General features: G+C 43.8%; 1 protein-coding gene across 1 annotated transcript; it reads right to left on the minus strand.

Annotated features, from left to right (window-relative positions):
* Positions 1-545: 545 nt before the first annotated feature.
* On the minus strand, positions 546-1,673 carry LOC307139308 (uncharacterized protein; the record flags this gene model as incomplete). Its single annotated transcript, XM_079838208.1, has 4 exons — positions 546-628; positions 777-1,048; positions 1,295-1,403; positions 1,487-1,673. The coding sequence occupies 4 exons, from the start codon at positions 1,671-1,673 to the stop codon at positions 546-548; spliced, it is 651 nt and encodes a 216-aa protein (XP_079694334.1).
* Positions 1,674-21,360: the final 19,687 nt, after the last annotated feature.

The following is a 21,360-nucleotide window of genomic DNA, read 5'->3' on the forward strand; positions in this document are numbered from 1 at the left end:
CGTGGAGAAGCGGACGTGTCGCGTGGAGAAAAGGAACTGTTGCGTTGAGTGTGTTTATCGCCATGTCATCGAGACGCTTTTATTTTCATCCAGGAGTCAAATCACCTTTGTTTGGCTTTCCCAGGGACGCTGTAGAGATTATTGAACGCATACATCTCTCCGTTAAGAGGCGTGACCTTTCCAACGTGCGCTAAGCTGCTGTCGAATCATAACACAGGAACCGCTTTCACGTGCGCTAAGCTGTGGTCGAATTACAACACGGTAAGCGCTTGCACAATCAGAACTCGTTACGTATTTCTGAAGGAGGGACTTCATAGAAAGAGGAAATCACCAGCTGTTTTTAGGACAGTGGAAACAGCGGTACACAGATAAGTACATTGTGTGAAAAATACTGTGTTTTTTTACACGCGAAACATGAACACATGTTATATTGCGCACTGTAAACACAATCAAAGCTTCAAAAAAACACGAAGAACGGGACCTTTAAACACCTATTTGTCAAGAAAATGTAATCTAAAAAAAAACCCCACAATAATACTAATTTATTAATTAATTAGCTGATTCTTCAGAATGATGGCAAGTTGTTGCTTGATGACCTCTTGTGCTTTTAAAACTTCAGTCAGCAGGGCTGCAAAAAAAAAAAAAAAAACATAAATAAGCGTACATGCACTTGAAGCTTGTTTTTTGTATATTTTTTGTATAGTGTTTTGGTAGGTAGTCAGTTAAATCTTAAATCCCTTGTTGAATTAGGCCTTTAAAATGAAGTTCATACTTACAAACACATGATGAACTGCAACATGTTCTGTCTCCATCTCCAGCTGCACTGGTACATAGACGTAAATTATTCCTAGAGGTGGTAGGACTTGCAATACCATCTGTGTGTCTGGATGGAGTTCTCAGAGGTTCTGCCATAGTCCGTGGTGGTGACGGTATTTGAGGTGCTGCAAAAACTTCTGAACGATCCTCTATTCTGACAGTTTTTTCCAGTCTCTTGCTTGCAAAGTAATTATCGTCATCATCCTCACTAGAGTGGTTTCTTTTATTTCCCCTGATCGTGTACATGAGGAAAAAACAACAACGTTAAAATAGTGCCGTAGCAAAACTTGCAGATTATAATGTATCAATGCAATATATGTACAATTTACATATAAGAAAGTTAACCCAAAATGAAAGTTCTGCAATCATATATTCCTTCATTCTGTTGTCGCTAACAGACTTTTCATTTTGGGGTTAACTACACCGTTTATATGAAAAACACCTGTGGTAAAAATACATGCTTAAAATACAAACAAACCTGTTCTTTCTTTTTGTGTATGCTGGACGATCATCATCATCATCTTCTGTCTGCAAATCAGACATCAGAGTTGCTTGCGGAAGTTTGAGCCGAGCTTCCTGATACGTGTCTATAAAACATACATGGTGGTTAACCTCCCCAAAAATGTAACAATCATGAAATATTGTCACAGTTTTCTTAATATGTTAGTACCTGTGGTGTGAATAATTCGCACCCTGAAGGCAGACCAAGTACGATTAGGAGATTCATGGAGTGTTACAGCCTTCTGGATCTTAGCCACAGATTTGTAAGTCGGCCAAGCACAGGTACCATTCTGCACCCATGAAGATGGCACAACTTCCACTTCAGATGACTCGATGAACTCCACAATATGGAACATTTTCCCAAAAAATCTTCAAAAAACAAAACAAAAAAAAGAGCAATTTGTTGCATTTTACACAATTTTTATTCACATTACACAATAATTTACACAATAATAATCAAGTCAAGTTGAGCTGTCATTCCGCTTATTATTGCACAATAATCCTTCTATTTTCAAAAATACTGTTATGTTACACTCCACAAGCCTGTACCTGAATGTGAGATTTTGGTGAATTATGTTTAAATATATCTATGCTACATTAAAAAACCTAAGACCAACACACAGTTGAACTGCTGTTGTTGTCAATTTAAATGCAGTAAAGGTAGACAGTAGGGGTGTAACGATTCGTTTTAACAACGATTCGATTCGTATCACGATTTGAGGTTGTCGATACGATTCAAGGACGATATTGGTTCATTTAGAACGATACGATCCGAAACGATTCAGTGACTTGAAATCGATTCAGTAACTTTTTAGCCAAAACTTGTGTGACTGAAATAAATATCTGGATACTGCTCAATGCAGGTGAAGTTTCCTAGATTCCTGTTGTTTCTTGTAAGGGAATCAGGTATCAATTAATTATGGATATAAACAAACAAGTAAACAACAATTAATGGCAAATGCATTCAAATTTTATTTGAATAAAGTGCAACCAACAGTTTAGGTTGAATTAAAAGGAAGTTAACCTTTTCTGCTCTCATTTTCAATTTTCAATACATTTTCAATAAAAGCACAGTAAGTGCAACCAACATTTCAACAGTAGGTTAACCTGCTACTTCTGCTTTTGTTTTCCAACATAAAAATATTACAATATTAGTATAAAAAATAAAGTGCAACTAACTACTCTTCAGGTTTAATTAATAGTAGGTTTACCTGCTATTTTTGCTGTTGTTTTACAACATTAAAATAATACAAATACAATATTAATATCAAAAATAAAGTGCAACCAACATTTCTTCAGGTTGAATAAACTGGCTGAACCTGCTACTACTCTCAGTTTAATAAACAAACAATATTTAACAAAGATAAAATGTAACCAACTACTCTTCAATGACTCAACAGATTTCTTTTTCAAAAATATCAACATGATCTGACAGCAGAACACTTCTCTGTGCGTTCACTATGTCGCCAGCTGTACTACAAACTCGCTCTGCTGGCACACTGGTGCCAGGAATTCACAGGTAACATTTAGCAAGGGTTGAAAGTACAGGTAAAACGTTACTAACTTAGCTCTTTCTCCTGGTGGCTTGATAATTTCTCGCACGTTGGCTTCTCTGTCATCCGCCATGCTATGTTTTGTTTTCTTAGCGCTGCTGCTGGTGCGTGCGTTGCGATGATGTCACAGATAGGCAGACTTAATCGAGTAACGTTTAACGGCTTTATCATTAAAATTGCTAAGAAAAAATATCCATATAAAGTCTGACGTGCTTAAATCCAATGCGTTATTTCCCATGATCGATACAATCGATTGATTACCTTTTAAAACGATGTTAGATCGATATATGTCGTCCGGAAGGCCATCTTGCAGAGCACAGATCGATGTAGTTAGATCATAGGAAAATAAATCGATACATCGATGTAGTAGATGAATCGTTACACCCCTAGTAGACAGGCAAACTTGGTTTGAAAAGGAAGTATGACATATTTTTTAAGCGTCTCATCAATTTTGGCACATTTAAATTCTTTAGAAAGATCAGATACGAGATAAGCTCCAAGCCTGCAAGAATCAATTGGGTAGTCATAAAATCTACGAACAGACTCAAACTCAGCATATACGATGTAAGCATCATTGTTCTGAATATAGATGTTCTGTACCAACACAATATTGGAACCAATTCTGACACAGTTATCGCCTTTTGAAATTTTTAGACAAAAATCAGGGAAATATATTTCTTTATACTGTCTCACTTCTCCATTAACAAACTGCAAAATAGGACCATCACAATGCTCTTTTCGCACATAACTTTTGGAAGGGTCGATCTTAGAACCACCACTAGATATTTCAGATATCCTGCGTACAATCTGGGCAACAGGATGACATGGACGTCGGACCAATCTTTTTAACTGCCCTAAATAATTCTCGAATGGAAATGCAGAAATGTGGTCAAGTGGACCATGGCATTTCACATCATCAGCTAAGTGAACAAGGCCATGCACATTATACACCACATATTCCTTGCCATACAGCTTCACAAAGTGCTCCACAAAAGCCACTAGTAATACCTTTGCATATTCACACATTACAGAACACAGGGTTGGATCAATAAGAATTGAAATCGCAACTGAGAGAAGCATAAAGTTATTGTAAACAGGAGTGCATACAACATCATGAAGAACTACTGATCCTGTGTAGAGTAAAAACTGTCTTAGTTCAGTTGCCTTCCACCTGTTTTTTTCTTCAATCGACCTTGGTTTACGAGCAAATTCTGATGGGACATAATTTTTAATGGAGAGTAAGTTCTGAGATAATTTGACTACTTTCTGTGATGGCAAACGAGTCTTGAGAGGACCACTTGTCCATAGATCTAATAACCTTCGCATCACACCAAGACAGACTAAATGCATATAATCATGAGGGAAACATGATACCATGTTTATATCAAGTTCAGTAAATGGAGATCTAGTTATGTGGTGGTCTTCATCACACATGCTTCTGAACGTTTCATTCGTTCTTAGGGCAGCATTAGTCTCAGGGAAAGTCATGCGCTTTTGTATGTACACACCAGACTGTACACATTTACCACATGACGAATAACCTGTATGAGATTGAACTCCCTTAACATATGCACGAGCAGGTGCATCACAAACTACAGAACTAATTTTTAGGAGTAGTTCCTTTCCTCTGAAAATAAGGCCTGACTGCAGGACCTTAACTTCGTCAATTAAGCTTTTTAAATACTCTGCCAGTATTTTTGGTTTTGAAATGCCACCAAATATTGCTATTAGAAAAGGCTTTTTGGCTATGCCTTGTAATATGCCTAAAATAGGCCACAGTTGCATATTTGAACTCTTGTGCAACGGAATGCCATCAAAATTCAACTGCAATTTCAGTGTGTGTCTGTTTGGTAACTGGGGCAATATTTTTTCAAGCATTCCAGACAGGCTACAAGGCTATGCCTTGTAATATGCCTAAAATAGGCCACAGTTGCATATTTGAACTCTTGTGCAACGGAATGCCATCAAAATTCAACTGCAATCTCAGTGTGTGTCTGTTTGGTAACTGGGGCAATATTTTTTCAAGCATTCCAGACAATGCATTAAGAATACCAAAATAATAGAAAGAGCCTCCTGCTACTTGTTCTATCCTATATATTGTGTTAGTCTTAAGCAGTGTTCGAGCATCTTTTGGAAGGCTGGGATGCATACTACGCAAGACTGACAGAAGAGCTGTTAATGCAACCATTGTGATTCTGAAGTCTATAGCCCAGTCAGTTAGAGCGTTTCTAAAAGCTTCATCAGGACTTTCCTCAAAATAGTCATCACTATTCTCAGAATCACTTACAGAGTCTTCCGACATCACTGCATCATAATCATCTAAATTAACAGAGTCTTCTGACACCACCACATCAATATGGTCAAAGTCATTATCTTCAGAGGATTCATTTTTACTAGTGTACATCTGTTGATTATGAGGAGTGTCATCACTAGCCTTAGAGTTAGGAGTTTGCAAAGACTTTAGAATCTGAGCAACACTTGCCCTCGCCTTTTTTTGAATGTTAGAATTTACAGTATAAAACTCATAGTTTTCAGACATGACTTACACAGGATGGCCTCTTCTGTGCTGAGCTTGGCAACTTCACTGATCTTGTTGTGGTCTGTCAAAAAAAGCAAAAAGCACACAAACAATGTTTAATTTTGTTAAAATCAATATACTGCATAGATACATTTATAGAGATCAGAAAACACCAGAAATCAACTAAATTACATCTTTACATACATTACAGACTTACACTTTTTACACTTAAAGAGCCAGAAGAAAGAAAGATCAGTACCAGCAGTTCATGGCTTGCAATAGCCCATTAACACCTCAGACAATATCATTCCTATTCACATGTTCATTATAAAACACTGACATTACTCTTTTGTCTTTGTGCAGATCAACTGATGTGCTGTAAATTGCCCAAAATGTGTACTTTTGTTTTCTTTATACCTACATTTGCATCTTTTTATACGTAAACCAGGATCTGTTCTACAGATATTTTCAGGACTGTTAACAGAGGCCAATAAACCAACCAATTGACACCAACGTAAAACTATAACTAAATGAAAATGGATAAGTGTTTGGAACCCATTTAAAACAGTCTGTACAACATACAATGAAAATTACAATGTTACTGTTTAACATTATGACTTACTATTTTAAAACCTTATTCACAGAGTCAAAATTCTACTGTATACTAATAATGAACTGCACTTGTACAGCATTTATTAATCTTAGTTAATATAATAATTTCAACATTTACTAAAGCATTATTCAAAACAAAAGTTTTGTTAATATCAGTTAATGCAATGTGAAGTAACATGAACAAATAATGAACAGCTGTATTTTGTATTAACTAACGTTAGCAAAGATTAACAAATGTATTGCTCATTGTTAGTTAATATATTAAGTAATGTTAACAAATGAACCTTATTGTAAAGTGTTACCAAATAACGACCTAAAAATACTTTTAAGTTAAACACAGTTACAATTTAACAGTGTGAATAATGTTTTAAAATAGCAAGAATCATAGTGTCAACACTCTACCGTATTTCCTTTAAGTTAGCTCAGAAATACAACATTTACGGCTTTTACTAGTGTTGTTAACAGAGCCATATAGTATATGGACTATTTTATTACCCCAAATAATTTGTTCAGCATGGTTTCTTAAAATAATATATACTTGACCTAAACTAAACTAAATTTAGCATTCACAATGTTTTAAAATAGCAAGTCAGTATCAACAGCATATCAAGTAGCAAAAACCTTACCTTTGCGATTGAAATCCAACGTCGAAATGTTGTCAAACTGTTGTGAAACCGAATCTCTTAGCATCACCTTTTATTGTCCATTCAATGACCGTCATCCAATCAGCTACGGCTACGGAAATGCGTCATTGTTACGCAAGATTTGAATTTGCCGAAGCTCAGCTAAATGCTGTAGGCCTATAACTTGAATAAATATTTATATTAAATAAATGGGTAATAACACAAGCTGTTAGAATATAATATGGCACTTACCGAGTTCGTTTTAAAGCCGTCATTGAGAGAAAACAACAACAACAACAAATCGCTGAATGGCAACCGTTTTATCTGCATATGGCCCATCGTAACAATTTTCAAAACAAATTTTAAAAGAACTTTTTTAATTAATGAGCACTGCTATCACTTTTTAGGTTGATTTAGGTCGTGGTCATCGAATTCCCATGCAAGAAAGTCGTGCTAGCAGCTGCAACAGTTATGGGGTTAGCTGCAGTCCCACGCGTGCTGTTAACGTCTGTAACATTAGTCCTTTTCAGCGTGTCTGCTTCATAGAATACTTGGAAATAAAAGCGCATCAATGTTTTAAAATTTTTTCTTACCATATTCGTATTTTGTGGTATTTAATCCATTGTTTTGTTTTCGTCCAAACACAACCACAATCGCCACAGTTGAGACCCCTCCCACTAATGTAAGTGACGATGAACGAGTCACCTGAGATCACGTGCATAATTTAGCACGTTTTAAAAGCATTACACCGTAAAGAATGACCTGCATGCTTTATTACAACTAAACAGATTTGATCCTTCTTTGCAAAACGATCACTGTTATTATCATTTTGATTAAGTTTTACCTTAGATATTTTGATTTGTACAAATTCATGACATTAAATGAGTAGCTAACACATTATCAGATCCTGTCAGGAAATTAAGTAAATTTTAAAACAATTTTATGTTAATTATTGCTTCATTATGTAACCATCAGTGATTGAACATAAGCCGAGTCATTGACAGAATCGGGCCAGTTACAGTGAACAGCAATCGGGCCAGTGCTTTACAGCCGTAACAAAACTGCATGTGCCAGAGCGAGCTGCGGGCCAGAATCGGCCCGGTAAACACACGCCGATGCCGAGTCAGAGCCGCAGGCGCCGCGGGGCAGCCGAGCTCGGGCCGATTACTACATGCTATCTGGGATACATCACGGTTGTTTAAACCAATAAGCATTAAGCTGTGTTGTCAGCAAGTCGTTTCCCATCATGCTTTTGCTCCGCGCAGTCGGTGGAGAGCAAATGCGCTCGACTGCAAAATCCGACACATCCGCCTTTCGTTCGCGAGATTTTTTTGACATACGTCAGCATGACATCAGAGCAAGGCGGACCGCCCTCGGACACTTTTCTAACCGGAATGCATCTCGCGCTGATCACCGGTGATCGGTTCTGCGCAGATTTCGCTCATCTCAAACAAGCCTATTATAGATCAGTGATAGCGGCCCATAGAAACAGTCGCTAATGAGGCATCTACTTATATATATCTATGGACATATATATCTATTTTCACTAAGTATATAAACAAATTGAAACAACATCAGTAAAATAGTGGGGAAATGTGTACTTGCTCTTTCTGATTTTTGATTGTGTTGCTGCATGCCCTCCTAGTGCATAAGGCTAGTTGCTGAAGGCGAGAGCGATGCAGCTACATTCCTTTCGAAAAAGGTGAAAACTATTATTATCATATATTTTACAGAGTACTATACCAGCACATGCATAACTGATTGGTATTAGCATGCTGATAACACAAATAAAACATATATGTAACATTACCAACCACTAAAAGCCTACTAATATCGCTCAGCCACACCCACAAATAAATAAATAAATAGTAAAGTCATATTGTAGGCTCATATTGTACTCACTAATTATATAAACACAATTAAACTGACATAACAAATAGAGGGTAAATGTGCACTTACTCGTTGTAATTGTTTGCTGCGTGCCCTCCTAGTGCGAGTTGCGGGTGAAGGCGAGAGTGATGCAGCTGCATTCCTTTCAAAAAAAGTTGAAAACTATTATTACATATATATTAGAGTATAATATCAGACGCCTATATGCATAATTGATGGGAAATTAATGGGTAGGCCTATAGAAATATGGAGATAGATTTGTGTCTTTATTACATGCGATAAAATAAATGATCCGAGAGAAAAAAAAAGTTTGAGAGAAAAAGTTATCACAATGATAGCAAAAAAGCATTTCATGAGAGAAAAAAAAATATTTGAGAGAAAAGGTTTTCATACCAATAGCAAAAAATAATAATATTTGAGACAAAAAAAAGTTTTGAAAGAAAGTATTTTCTCATAGAACATTAAAAAAAATACATTTGAAATGTTTTTAATTATTTCTGAGAAAAAAAAATCTCTCTCAAAATACTTTGAAAAAAACTCTCAAATATACATTTTTGCTATCAGTGTGAAAACATTTTCTCTAAAAAAAAAAGCTTTTCTCTCGAAACGCTTTTCTTTGCTCTCGATGCAATTTCTTGCTCTCGTGTCAGATTTTGATTTCACTGTGAGAATTGTGTCATGGGCGGGGCCACGTTCCTATTGGCCAGTCGGGTGAGCATCGTCTTGTCTTGGGAGTCGAACTGAATCATTACACCATTGTTCGGTTCACCTGCATGATACCGCCTCCGCCTTATGGCTAGCAGTGTTGAGCACGGACACTCCAATGTTTGGGTAAGATCATGACACACAGCTGACAAAAAATAGCACTCATATTCAGGAATGATTGTGTATTATATTGTAGCCATCATGCTAGGTAAACTTGCAAACTCACCTGGTTTATATACTATTTTTAAATCAAATGCCAAATGAATGTTTTGATTTAGATAGTTTCACTGTAAGTTAAGTTTTCACTAGTTTCGTAACGTTAGTTCACTGACAACCGGGGCAATTTCCCCTTCATTATCACAGACGTATAGCCTGCGATAATTAGGCTTAATGCGATATGGCTCAGCCAAGTTCAAGTTGACATGAAGGCTATGCATATGTGAAATATATGCTATAAATATAGCAGCATAAATTGAACCTCTTAATGTTGCTCTCAGAGTGCACCAGAATGATGCATTTGATTTAAACGTACAAATTTCCGGCCGGGGTGCATACCCCAGGACCCTCGTTGCGTTCCCCTGAACTGAGGTCCAACCATCGTCTCTAAAAGTTCTGAGGGAAACACTGCTTACATAGTTACATTATAATTATAACGATACTCGGTTACTTAACGTAACCTCGGTTCTCTCTAGAAGAGGGAACGAGTATTGCGTAAGTTCCTTACGCTACGGGAAAGTATTCTTTCTTCGAGATTTCTGAAAAACCCAAAATTATCCTTAATTTTGTAACATTGTCAACGCAGTGCGGCAGCCTGGCAGACCATAGCAGGCTATTCCAGCGTGCTATTGGCTGCTCTGCTGGCAACTGCAGCAGCCTATCGGTGAGCCCGCGTGACGTGGCGACCAATGAGGGCGCTTCGCGCCCACCTGGCTTCATTTGCCTACAGGTGGGGTGTGGCCACGTGTATATAAGCAGGGCTCACGGGCTGCATATTCGGTTTTCGTAGTTCTGAAGCGTAAAAGCCCGCGGGGCGCACGGCAAGGAACGCAATACTCGTTCCCTCTTCTAGAGAGAACCGAGGTTACGTTAAGTAACCGAGTATCGTTCTCTTACGAGAGGTTCTCTCGTATTGCGTAAGTTCCTTACGCTACGGGAACATATTGTCAACGCCGTGCGCGCCTCGCATACAGCATATGTATCCCAGGGAACCGGGGAAAAAACACTGCTCGGGCAGGGTGGCCGGTAAAGGAAACGGGCCACCACATATACGGACACTTCATTTGAACTGACGGGTGGTTACAACAGGTGGTTACAACACCCTGTCCCATGAATGAGGGAACGGCACCTGCCGGTCTCCTTCAAATTCACCACACCTTGTCTCATGAATGAGGGAACGGCAACGCTGGTCGCCTTCAAATTCACAATATCTTGTTATATGAGTGAGGTAACGGCACCGCCGGTCACCTTCAAACTCACAACAGCTCGTCTCGTAAATGAGGGAACGGCACCGCCGGTCTCCTTCAAATTCACATGAGCCTAGTACCGAACTTACTACCAGTATGTGAGCTATGTCTGCGCAGAATCACTGGGCAGAACCAACAGCCCTATTGAACTGATAACACTTTCGCCTGTAAGGCAGGAACTTCCAGATTGTAAAATCTCACGAACGTAGACGGGGAGGCCCAGTCTGCCGCCATACAGATATCGTGGATGGAAATCCCTCTGGCCCAAGCCCACGAAGAGGCCATGCCTCTGGTGGAGTGTGCTCTGACACCTAGCGGGCACTGCAGGTGTTTGGAAGCGTATGCAGTTGCAATCGCGTCCACTATCCACCTGGACAGGGTCTGTTTCGAGGAGGCAAGACCTTTAGCGCGCCCTCCAAACGAAACAAATAGCTGCTCAGAACGCCTGAAGGCGGCAGAGCGTGTGACATAAACCCTCAATGCCCTGACAGGGCAGAGGATATTGCCACCGTCCCCCTCGTCGGATGCTGGCAGAGCCGAGAGGGAGATAATCTGCGCCCTGAAAGGAGTGCCGATCGCTTTGGGGACATAACCATGCCTCGGTCTGAGAATGACCTTAGAGTCATTAGGACCGAACTCCATACACGTCGGGCTCACTGAGAGCGCGTGTAGATCCCCCACGCGTTTCACTGAAGCCAGAGCTATCAGAAACGCGGTTTTTAGCGAAAGGAACCTTGGTTCCACAGTCTCGAGCGGTTCAAAGGGATGAGCCTTCAGGGCCTCTAGGACCAAGGCCAGATCCCATATAGGAACCGACGGGGGCCGCGGGGATTCATCCGTCTGGCTCCTCTGAGGAAACGGATGATGAGCTCGTTCCTTCCTAGCGTGCTACCTAGCGTCGTCTGAGCGAACGCTGCTATAGCCGCGACATACACTTTGAGCGTGGAAGGGGACCTGCCCAATTCCAAAAGCTCTTGGAGGAAGGAGAGCACCCGCTGGACCCCACATTGCTGTGGGTCCAATCCCTTGGAAACACACCACTCAGTGAACACCGACCACTTAGAACTATATAACCGCCTCGTCGAGGGGGCTCTAGAGTGTGAAATCGTGTTCATAACCCCTTCGGGCAGGTCAACGGGTATCCGTTGGTCACCCATACATGCAGAGACCATCGCTCTGGATGGGGATGCCAAACTGACCCTCCTGCTTGAGAGAGAAGGTCTGCTCTCAGCGGAACTGGCCAGGGGGGTGAGTGCGACAGCTTCACCAGCTCTGGGTACCAAATCTGGTTCTCCCAGCGCGGTGCTATAAGGAGCACCGGGCGGCGCGTTTCCCTGATTTTCGCTATGACCTGGGGCAATAGGGAAATCGGCGGGAAAGCATACAGCGGGAGGCTGGGCCAAGTTTGGGACAGCGCATCCTCGCTTTTGGACAGAAACGTCGGGCAGCGGGCGTTCTCTTTTGTTGCAAAGAGGTCGAGCTCCGCTCTGCCGAACAGGCGCCATACCAGCTGGACTGTCTGGGGGTGCAGGGACCATTCTCCTGGGAGAATGAGGCCCCTGGACAGCTTGTCCGGGCCCACATTGAGGTGGCCCGGCACGTGCGCAGCTCTCAGCGAGCGCAGCGAGCTGTGTGCCCACACGAGCAGGCGTTCTGTCAGATTGCCCAGACATCTGGACCTGACACCGCCCTGCCGGTTCACGTAGGACACCACTGTGGTATTGTCCGACCGGACTAACACGTGGTGTCCTCGTATAAGCGGGAGAAACTGCCTGAGCGCGTTCTCTACCGGTATCATCTCCAAACAGTTTATGTGTAGGAGTTTTTCCTCGCTCGACCAAAGGCCCGAGGCTGATCTGCCCTCAAAAACGGCGCCCCAACCCGTGGTGGAGGCGTCCGTCGAGATGACCTTGCGGTGTGAGATGGCTCCCATCGTCACTCCCCTCTGGTACCAGTCGGCTACTAACCAGGGCTCTAGGGCTGACACGCAGCCCTGAGTCACTCTGATCCTGAAGCCTCCGGACGCCCAGGCTCTGTGAGGCACTCGGGCGTTTAACCAGCATTGCAGCGGGCGCATGCGCATTAAGCCCAGCTGGAGCACAGCATCCTCTGAAAAAGCTTGAGAGGTGCGATTTTGCCCGGCCGGAAGTACGCAGCCATGCGCCGAACTTGGCGCGCGCGTTGGGGTGACAGGCGGGCTGACATTGCCACAGTGTCCAGATTCAAACCCAGAAATGAGGTTGATTGCGTGGGCACTAATGAGCTCTTGGTCCAATTGACCGTGAGCCTTAGGCTGTCCAGATGGCTGAGCAGCATTGCCCTGTGGGCGAGGAGCTCGGCCTCCGACTGCGCCAGGATGAGCCAATCGTCCAGATAGTTCAATACTCGCATCCCTCGATTTCTCAGAGGAGCGAGGGCCGCGTCCATGCACTTCGTAAATGTACGGGGTGCTAGTGACAGGCCGAACGGAAGGACGGTGTATTGATAAGCCTGGCCGTCGAAGGCGAATCGTAAGAATGGCCTGTGACGCGGCGTTATCTTGATTTGAAAATATGCATCTTTCAAATCTAGGGAGATTAGCCAGTGTCTCGGGCGAATATGCGCGAGGATCTGCTTGGTCGTGAGCATCTTGAACGATCTTTTCATAAGAGCTTTGTTCAGACGCCTCAGATCCAGAATCGGTCTGAGCGACCCATCCCTTTTTGGCACGAGAAAATACCGGCTGTAAAAGCCTGACTCGCTCATAGAATGGGGAACCGGTTCTATAGCCCCTTTGCACAGCAGCGTGGCTATTTCTGCTCGAAGTAGATGTGCTACTTCCTCGCTCACTCTCGTCTCTGTACGCGCACAGAAGCGCGGAGGGCGGCGAGCGAACTGCAGAGTGTAGCCGTGCTTCACTGTTTTCAGCACCCATTCTGATACACCTGGAATGGCTTCCCACGCTCTTGCGTGCGCCACACGGGATAGAACGGCCTCCGGGCTCGAAACGCCGCGCTTCGCGGGTTTGACGGCCTGTATAGGAGGGGCGGGCGCAGTGCGCGCGCTCTCTGTGCTGTGGGCCAGCAGATCGCTCGCGATGGCTGGCCGCCCTACACACTGCATCTCTGCCGCTTCGAGCGGGGAGTGGCTTGTGTGCGGCCCTACACTCATCGCTCCGGCCACCCTGGGCGGAAAACAAATGGTGTGTGGCGCGGCGCGTGGCGCCTGAGGCATAATGTTCGCGAAAATGTGTGAGCGCGTTTGAGCGGGCACAACTCTTACGCGTGGAACATGACCGGTTAAGAGTGGCTGTGTGACAGCGCGTGTGGTGGTTAGTCGTGGACACAAACAAGCGGACACGTGACCTAACTCTAGCACTCGAGCGGCCGGTGGCCGCTTTATGTGAGTGGGGGACACGGGGTTTATAGTGCTTGTGTGCAGGGGTGAACACAGAAAAGTGGGCACATTTACTGCATTTGAAACACATACGGCGTGAGCCGTGCAACCAGAAATAATGCAACTTTTGTGATTTCTCTGGTTCGCCGTAAAAACGGCGGTTATTGACAGGCGAGAAGGCGTTTTTGCCGGCTCGTTGGCTGCGTGAAATCCATCTGCAGCAGCCACAGTGGTGGGGGCTGACAGGAAAGAGAGTTTTGACGGTGGTCCGGCCGCGGCGGGACTTAACCGTCGTTTCTTGCCTCTGGCTAGGAGGACTTTGGAGGCTCGGGCTTCAGCGCGATCCTAGGCCGGGGGCCCCGAGGTGGAGGCGGCTTACCACGGCTGGAAGAGCGCGATCTGGGGCGGCCGCTCGGTCTTCGCTGAGGCGAAGGGGGCCGCGCTGGGCGCTGCGCGGAGCTCGTTGCTGGCTGGTCACGAGGACGGCGAGCAACGGAGCTATTGCTAGCGCCGGGGCGTCGAGGCAGGAAAAGGTTCATGGCCTGCGTCGTTTTCTGCACTTCGGAGAAACGGTCGACGATCCCCTTGACCGCTGGTCCGAAGAGCCCTGACGGAGAGAGCGGGGCATTTAGGAAGGCCGCGCGCTCTGTTTCTCACATGTCCGCGAGCGTGAGCCAGAGGTGGCGCTCAGCTACCGTGAGGGAGGCCATAGAGCGTCCGAGGGCCTGTGCTGCGGTCTTGGTGGCGCGAAGGGAGATATCCGTCGCGCTTCGCAAATCCGTGATTAACTCAGCGTCACAGCTTTTCTCGTCCAGGTCGCGGAGGAGATTAGCTTGGAGGATTTGCAGCACGGCCATAGAGTGCAGAGCAGACGCAGCTTGACCGGAGGCAGCGAAAGCGCGGCCGATCAGCGATGACGTCACTCTGCAGGCCTTAGACGGGAGGGCAGCCTTTGAGCGCCAACCGGAAGGCGGGCAAAGGTGCGCTGCGACCGCCTCTTCCACCGGAGGGATAGCGTTGTAGCCTTTCTCAGCCGCGCCGTTAACTTGTGAGAGCATCGAAGAAGCCTGAGACGAGACCCTCGCGGAGAATGGCGCGTTCCAGGACTTTGCGAGCTCCTCGTGAAGCTCTGGCAGAAAGGGTGCAGTCCTGGAGGTGGGCGTCCGTCAAGTCGGTTCGGCGCTGCCACCTTGGGCGGGGCCCATTCGAGGCCTAGCTGCTCGACAGCCCGGGTGAGAAGGCGCAAAAGTTCGGCGTCCTCACCCGCTCGAGAGCGTCCGGAGCCCCGGACTGAAGAGGTCGCGGAAGACCAGTCCTCGCTGTCGGAAGCCATGATGGAGCAGCTGTCGGCGCGTTCCGCGGCCGCATCCGCCTCATCCCCGGAGGCGGCAACAGAAATGGCGGCCTGGGGTGGGGGCGGGGAAGGCGAGAGTGAAGCGGGCGGGAAAGGTTCCGGCGAGCTTCTCTCGGCGAACTCCGGAGTCCGCTGCGAGCGGCGCTTCTTTCTGCGCGGCGTAGCAGGGACTGGAGGGATATCATCGTCGAACAGGACGAGTCGAGCCCGCAGGGTCGACATCGTCAGTTCTTCGCACTCCTGGCATCCGCCGGCGAGAAGTGCGGCGGCGGCGTGATCACGGCCCAGGCAGAGAGCGCAGATCACATGGCGGTCCCCGGAGCTGAGCTGCGCGTGACACGAGCCGCAGGTGGAACGAGACATTTTGCATCAAACGCTCGGCTCTTTTTGTGAAAAGTGTGACGCAGCGGCGACAACACTTGAGCGTAAAGGATATGGGCTGCCGGATAGCAGAGCAGGCACGGATGGCTGAAGGTGGCGCGATGCTGCCGGCTTCCTCAGGCGCTGTCCTCTGCTTGCTTGTCTGCGCGGTCACGGCGGCGGGTTCCAGATCCAGCGATGCGAAGGGCTTCGCTGAAGAAAAGAAAATCGAATATGCAGCCCGTGAGCCCTGCTTATATACACGTGGCCACGCCCCACCTGTAGGCAAATGAAGCCAGGTGGGCGCGAAGCGCCCTCATTGGTCGCCACGTCACGCGGGCTCACCGATAGGCTGCTGCAGTTGCCAGCAGAGCAGCCAATAGCACGCTGGAATAGCCTGCTATGGTCTGCCAGGCTGCCGCACTGCGTTGACAATGTTACAAAATTAAGGATAATTTTGGGTTTTTCAGAAATCTCGAAGAAAGAATACTTCCCCGTAGCGTAAGGAACTTACGCAATACGAGAGAACCTCTCGTAAGAGAACAAAACATTAATTACACCAGCCCAAATCCTGTATCCACAGTACTGGTGCAGGCAAGTAGTTCTTGTTTGAATGCTTTGAAGTTATGATAATGCGATGGAAGCCGCAGGTTTTCAAAGCATGTGGATGCTTTGGGGAGGTTGCATTGGGTTACCTCCAGTTTGAGGGAAGTAGTGGGAACCTCCCAACCAACCCAGAACTTGAGGAGGGCTTTCAGCTCAGGAATGGATGCTGTGAAAAAGTAGATGAGTCAAAACATACATAAAATATAAAAGTGTGTGTGTGTGTGTGTGTGTGTGTGTGTGTGTGTGTGTGTGTGTATATTACACACATGTGTTGTGTTGTGTGTGTGTGTGTGTGTGTACACACACACACACACACACACACACACAATATATATAATGACAATTTAAAATAAAATTGATATCCAGTAAAATACTGCAGTACTGAGAAATAATACACTTTAAATTAACTTTACAATTTACATTAAATAAAAGCTTAATTGTTTTAAAATGTAATTTATGTTGAAGCTGAATTGATCATCATTACAACAGTCTTCAGTGTCACATGATCCTTCACTAATCCTAAGATCATTTCTTATTAATGTTGAAAACATTTATCTGCTTATTATTTGGAAATCAGGGTACACTGCTGTTCTACCTAAAGCAAGTTTTCATTAGCAAAGGCTCAGTACATTAATTTAAAAAAAAAAAACTTTCTGAAATGAATCAAAAAAATTACAAAAATATGCTTTTAACTGGTACTATACAGGTGTATCTCAAATTCCAATGTTGTGGAAAAGTTAATTTATTTCAGTAATCCAACTCAAATTGTGAAACTTGTGTATGAAATAAATTCAATGCACACAGACTGAAGTAGTTTAACCAGAGTTTTTCCTCCTCCGTTTAAAAAACAATCGTGCCCACACAAGCACGGTTTACAAAAAATCTCTGTCCACATGAAAACGCAAAACTACGCTATGATTGGCTGCCTGATTTCCACATGGGTCCCATTCACGGCCCTGATGCACTGAGGGATGCCATGGGCTCAGTTAAAAGCGCTATATAAATAAAGTTGACTTGACTCAATGAAACCCTTCTACAAGTATACTTTGGACTCAGTGACAGATAACTGTACACAGGGCAGGGCCCAAGTGGACTGAAGCTTCACACACTTGCCTTACTATGTTGTATTATTGCATTCTGGCACCTCTGTTCTGCAATACAATGAGATAACTGCACATGTATCTACATGTGTTAAGCGCTGTTAGCAGAGTTATTCAAAGCTACGTCCACCATAGACTCCACTCATGTAAACAAAAACGATAACAGCGCACAATCTGACGTCAAATAAAGGAGAGAACGGCGCACACTTTGACTTAAGCCGAAATCATCGGTTTCACCATCTACACACCAACGCTGTAACCAGAGTTTCTAAAAATCTTCACTCTGGCCGGAGTTTTCAAAAAAGTCCGGTTTCAGTAACCGGAGACTGCGTTTGCGTGTCGACGAACAGCCAAACCGCGTAGAAAAAGCTGCGGTTTTGAAAATACCCGTGTTCGTGAGATGGTGGTCCAGTGGGTTAAACCATGGAACTGATATGCAGAAGGCTGCTGGTTCAATCCCAGCGCTCAACACCAGTGTGTCCTTGAGCAAGGCACTTTACTCCATGTTGCTCCAGGGGGATTGTCCCTGTAATAAGGGCACTGTAAGTCGCTTTGGATAAAAGCGTCAACCAAATGCATAAATGTATGTATGTCGTGTGGGTAGGGCCTAAATAAAAACCCACCAATTCACCTTCTCAACAAATTAGAATATGGTGACATGCCAATCAGCTAATTAACTCAAAACACCTGCAAAGGTTTTCTGAGCCTTCAAAATGGTCACTCAGTTTGGTTCACTTGGCTGCACAATCATGGGGAAGACTGCTGATCTGACAGTTATCCAGAAAACACTCATTGACACCCTTCACAAGGAGGGTAGGCCAAAGACATTCATTGCCAAAGAAGCTGGCTAAGTGCTGTATCCAAGAATGTTAACAGAAAGTTGAGTGGAAGGAAAAAGTGTGGTAGAAAAAGACGCACAACCAACCGAGAGAACCGCAGCCTTGAGGGGCTTGTCAAGCAAAATCGATTCAAGAATTTTGGTGAACTTCAGAATGAATGGACTGAGGCTGGGGTCAAGGCATCAAGAGCCACCACACACAGAGGTGTCAAGAAATTTGGCTACAGTTGTCGTATTCCTCTTGATAAGCCACTTCTGAACCACAGACAACTTCAGTCGTCTTACCTGGGATAAGGAGAAGAACTGGACTGTTGGCCAGTGGTCCAAAGTCCTCTTTTCAGATAAGAGCAAGTTTTGTATTTCATTTGGAAACCAAGGTCCCAGTGTCTGGAAGAAGGGTGGAGAAGCTCATAGCCCAAGTTGCTTGAAGTCCAGTGTTAAGTTTCCACAGTCTGTGATTATTTGGGGTGCAATGTCATCATCTGGTGTTGGTTCACTGTGTTTTTTGAAACCCACAGTCACTGTATCCGTTTACCACTTCATGCTACCTTCTGCTGACCAGCTTTTTAAAGATGCTGATTTCATTTTCCAGCAGGATTTGGCACCTGCCCACACTGCCAAAAGTGCCAAAAGTTGGTCAAATAACCATGGTGTTGGTGTGCTTGACTGGCCAGGAAACTCACCAGACCTGAATTGTCTCTAATGTCGAGAGGAAAATGAGAAACAAGAGACCAAAAAACTGTAGATGTGCTGAAGGCTACTGTCAAAGAAACCTGGGCTTCCATACCACCTAAGCAGTGCCTCCATGCCACGCCGAGCAGTAATTTAAGCAAAAGGAGCATCTACCAAGTATCGAGTACATAAAGGTAAACTAACATGCTTTCCAGGCCAACAATTCACTAAAACCTTTTTTTAAATTGGTCTTTGCAGGTGTTTTGAGTTGATTAGCTGATTGACATGTCACCATGTTCTAATTTGTTGAGATTGTGAATTGGTGGGTTTTTGTTAAATGTGTGAAAAAATCATCACAATTAAAAGAACCAAAGATTTAAACTACTACAGCCTGTGTGCAATACATTTATTTAATACACAAGTTTCCCAATTTGAGTTGAATTACTGAAATTAACTTTTCCATGATGTTCTAATTTATTGAGAGATGTGTGTGTGTGTGTGTGTGTGTGTGTGTTCTGAATTTAAATTAATACTGTACCACTTTCAATGAACTGACGAAGGTAGCCAGCAACCCGGGTCTTATCTTCCAAACAGCATTCGTCATCGTCGTTTTCCACCATGGAAGGCCAGCTGATGCTGTTTATGACACACTACAGATTTTTTTTTTTTTAATAACATGCAACAAATCAATGTCAATTAAAATGAAATTTCAAGGATCACACTAAATAGGCAAGCCAACTGGAGTATTATTTGGGGATGTCTTATTCCATTTAATTCAATTTAAACTTCTGAGATTATTACCAAAATTACGTACCATTGGGGTCAACACATAATTTATCTCGCGTGGAAAAATTACTGGAAGCACATCTGGACGCTGACAAAGTAGTGGCCACAGCATGGTCTCCTTCAGTCCTTTTCGAAGTTGCTTGATTTGCCTCATGGTTCATCCGATAACGTAGTATGAAAAAAATAAACATTAAATAACATTACACAACGGGTTAAGAGTCAAATTTCAACAAGTGTTAAAATGCATACTACCACATGATGTAGAAGCCTCTCATAAAGCAATCGTCGATTAGCATTGCTCACTGGAGGAAGGTCCCACGAATAGCACAAATCATTAATGCTCTCCTTCTCTTCAGGTGTTAGTTCAGAGCCCCCGTCAAGCTGAAAGTCACAAATGTTTTAATAAAATGGTTTCATTTATATGTACTATTAAATAAGCAAATGTTCTAAATTATTCAAATTTGCTGCATAAACGACAGTAACACAATAAATATATAATAAATATCCAAATGCAGAATGTATACCAGCATAATTTTCTGACACAAATCAAAATCTGGACAGTCTGAAATCTGTACAACAGCTGTTTCAGCACTGCCGCCGGAAATCACATGGACAACAGCAGGGCTAAGTCCTGACAAGGGTGGCCCGCCATGAAGAAAGCAGTAACCAATCATTCTACCAGCCATCAAAAACAGGTCACTATCTACCAGATGTGCAGATGAAGATGGTACGAGATGATCTGGCTCTCCATCAAAAATCCTTGTAATATGAGAATTTCCTGAAAAACAATAAAATATATTTTGTGGTCAGACACTGAAGGAGAAAAAAAAGTTAAGCATTGCCGACTCAGAAAACGATGAAGTAAGGGTATACCAAAGTTAAGGTGAAAACCACATTTCAGTTTCTGTGTAGTCATTGAAATTAGGAAACGGTTTACACCCTCTCCAATAGCAGGATCCCCTAGGGAATAATAAAGGTGTAAATGTTCTTATTTACTTATATAATCTATTGTCTGCACAAAATACATTGAAAATTTAAGGAAAACACCTTCAAGTCTGGTTTTCAGTGGACATGCCCATTTCACATTGCATGCTTTGTAAAAAGCGATGAGAGAGGCTTCTTGGTCCGAGATGCTGCTTGTAAGATCAAGATGCAAGTACAGAGGTTTCTCAGAGGCATGCACTTTGAGTACAGATTGCCTATACATTTCAGCTGCCTTAATGGGGCCTGGTACAGTTTTCCAATCTACAAAAGAAACAATAGTGATCTTAAAGATTCAATGAAGGGTTTTATATAAAATCACAAGACCATTTGACCTGTTTGCATGACATCTAAAGTAAGGTTTGTCTGATAATACAAACCCTTTGCTTCATCAGTAAAATCAGACAGCAATACTGATGAAGTAGTTGGTACATTCTGGTTGGGTGTAGTCTGGGAAGCTATGCCTGATGGGCCAGCCTCTGCTGTGTCAACATCTGACAAATCCCAAACAGGACACTGACTGAAAGACAAAACTAATTCAATTTTGTAGAACAAAAAAAATAGGAGGAAGCATGTTTTCCCCAAGATACTAATTCTGCCATCCATA

Source organism: Gobio gobio (assembly GCF_949357685.1).
Source record: "Gobio gobio genome assembly, chromosome: 2".
Taxonomy (NCBI): domain Eukaryota; kingdom Metazoa; phylum Chordata; class Actinopteri; order Cypriniformes; family Gobionidae; genus Gobio; species Gobio gobio.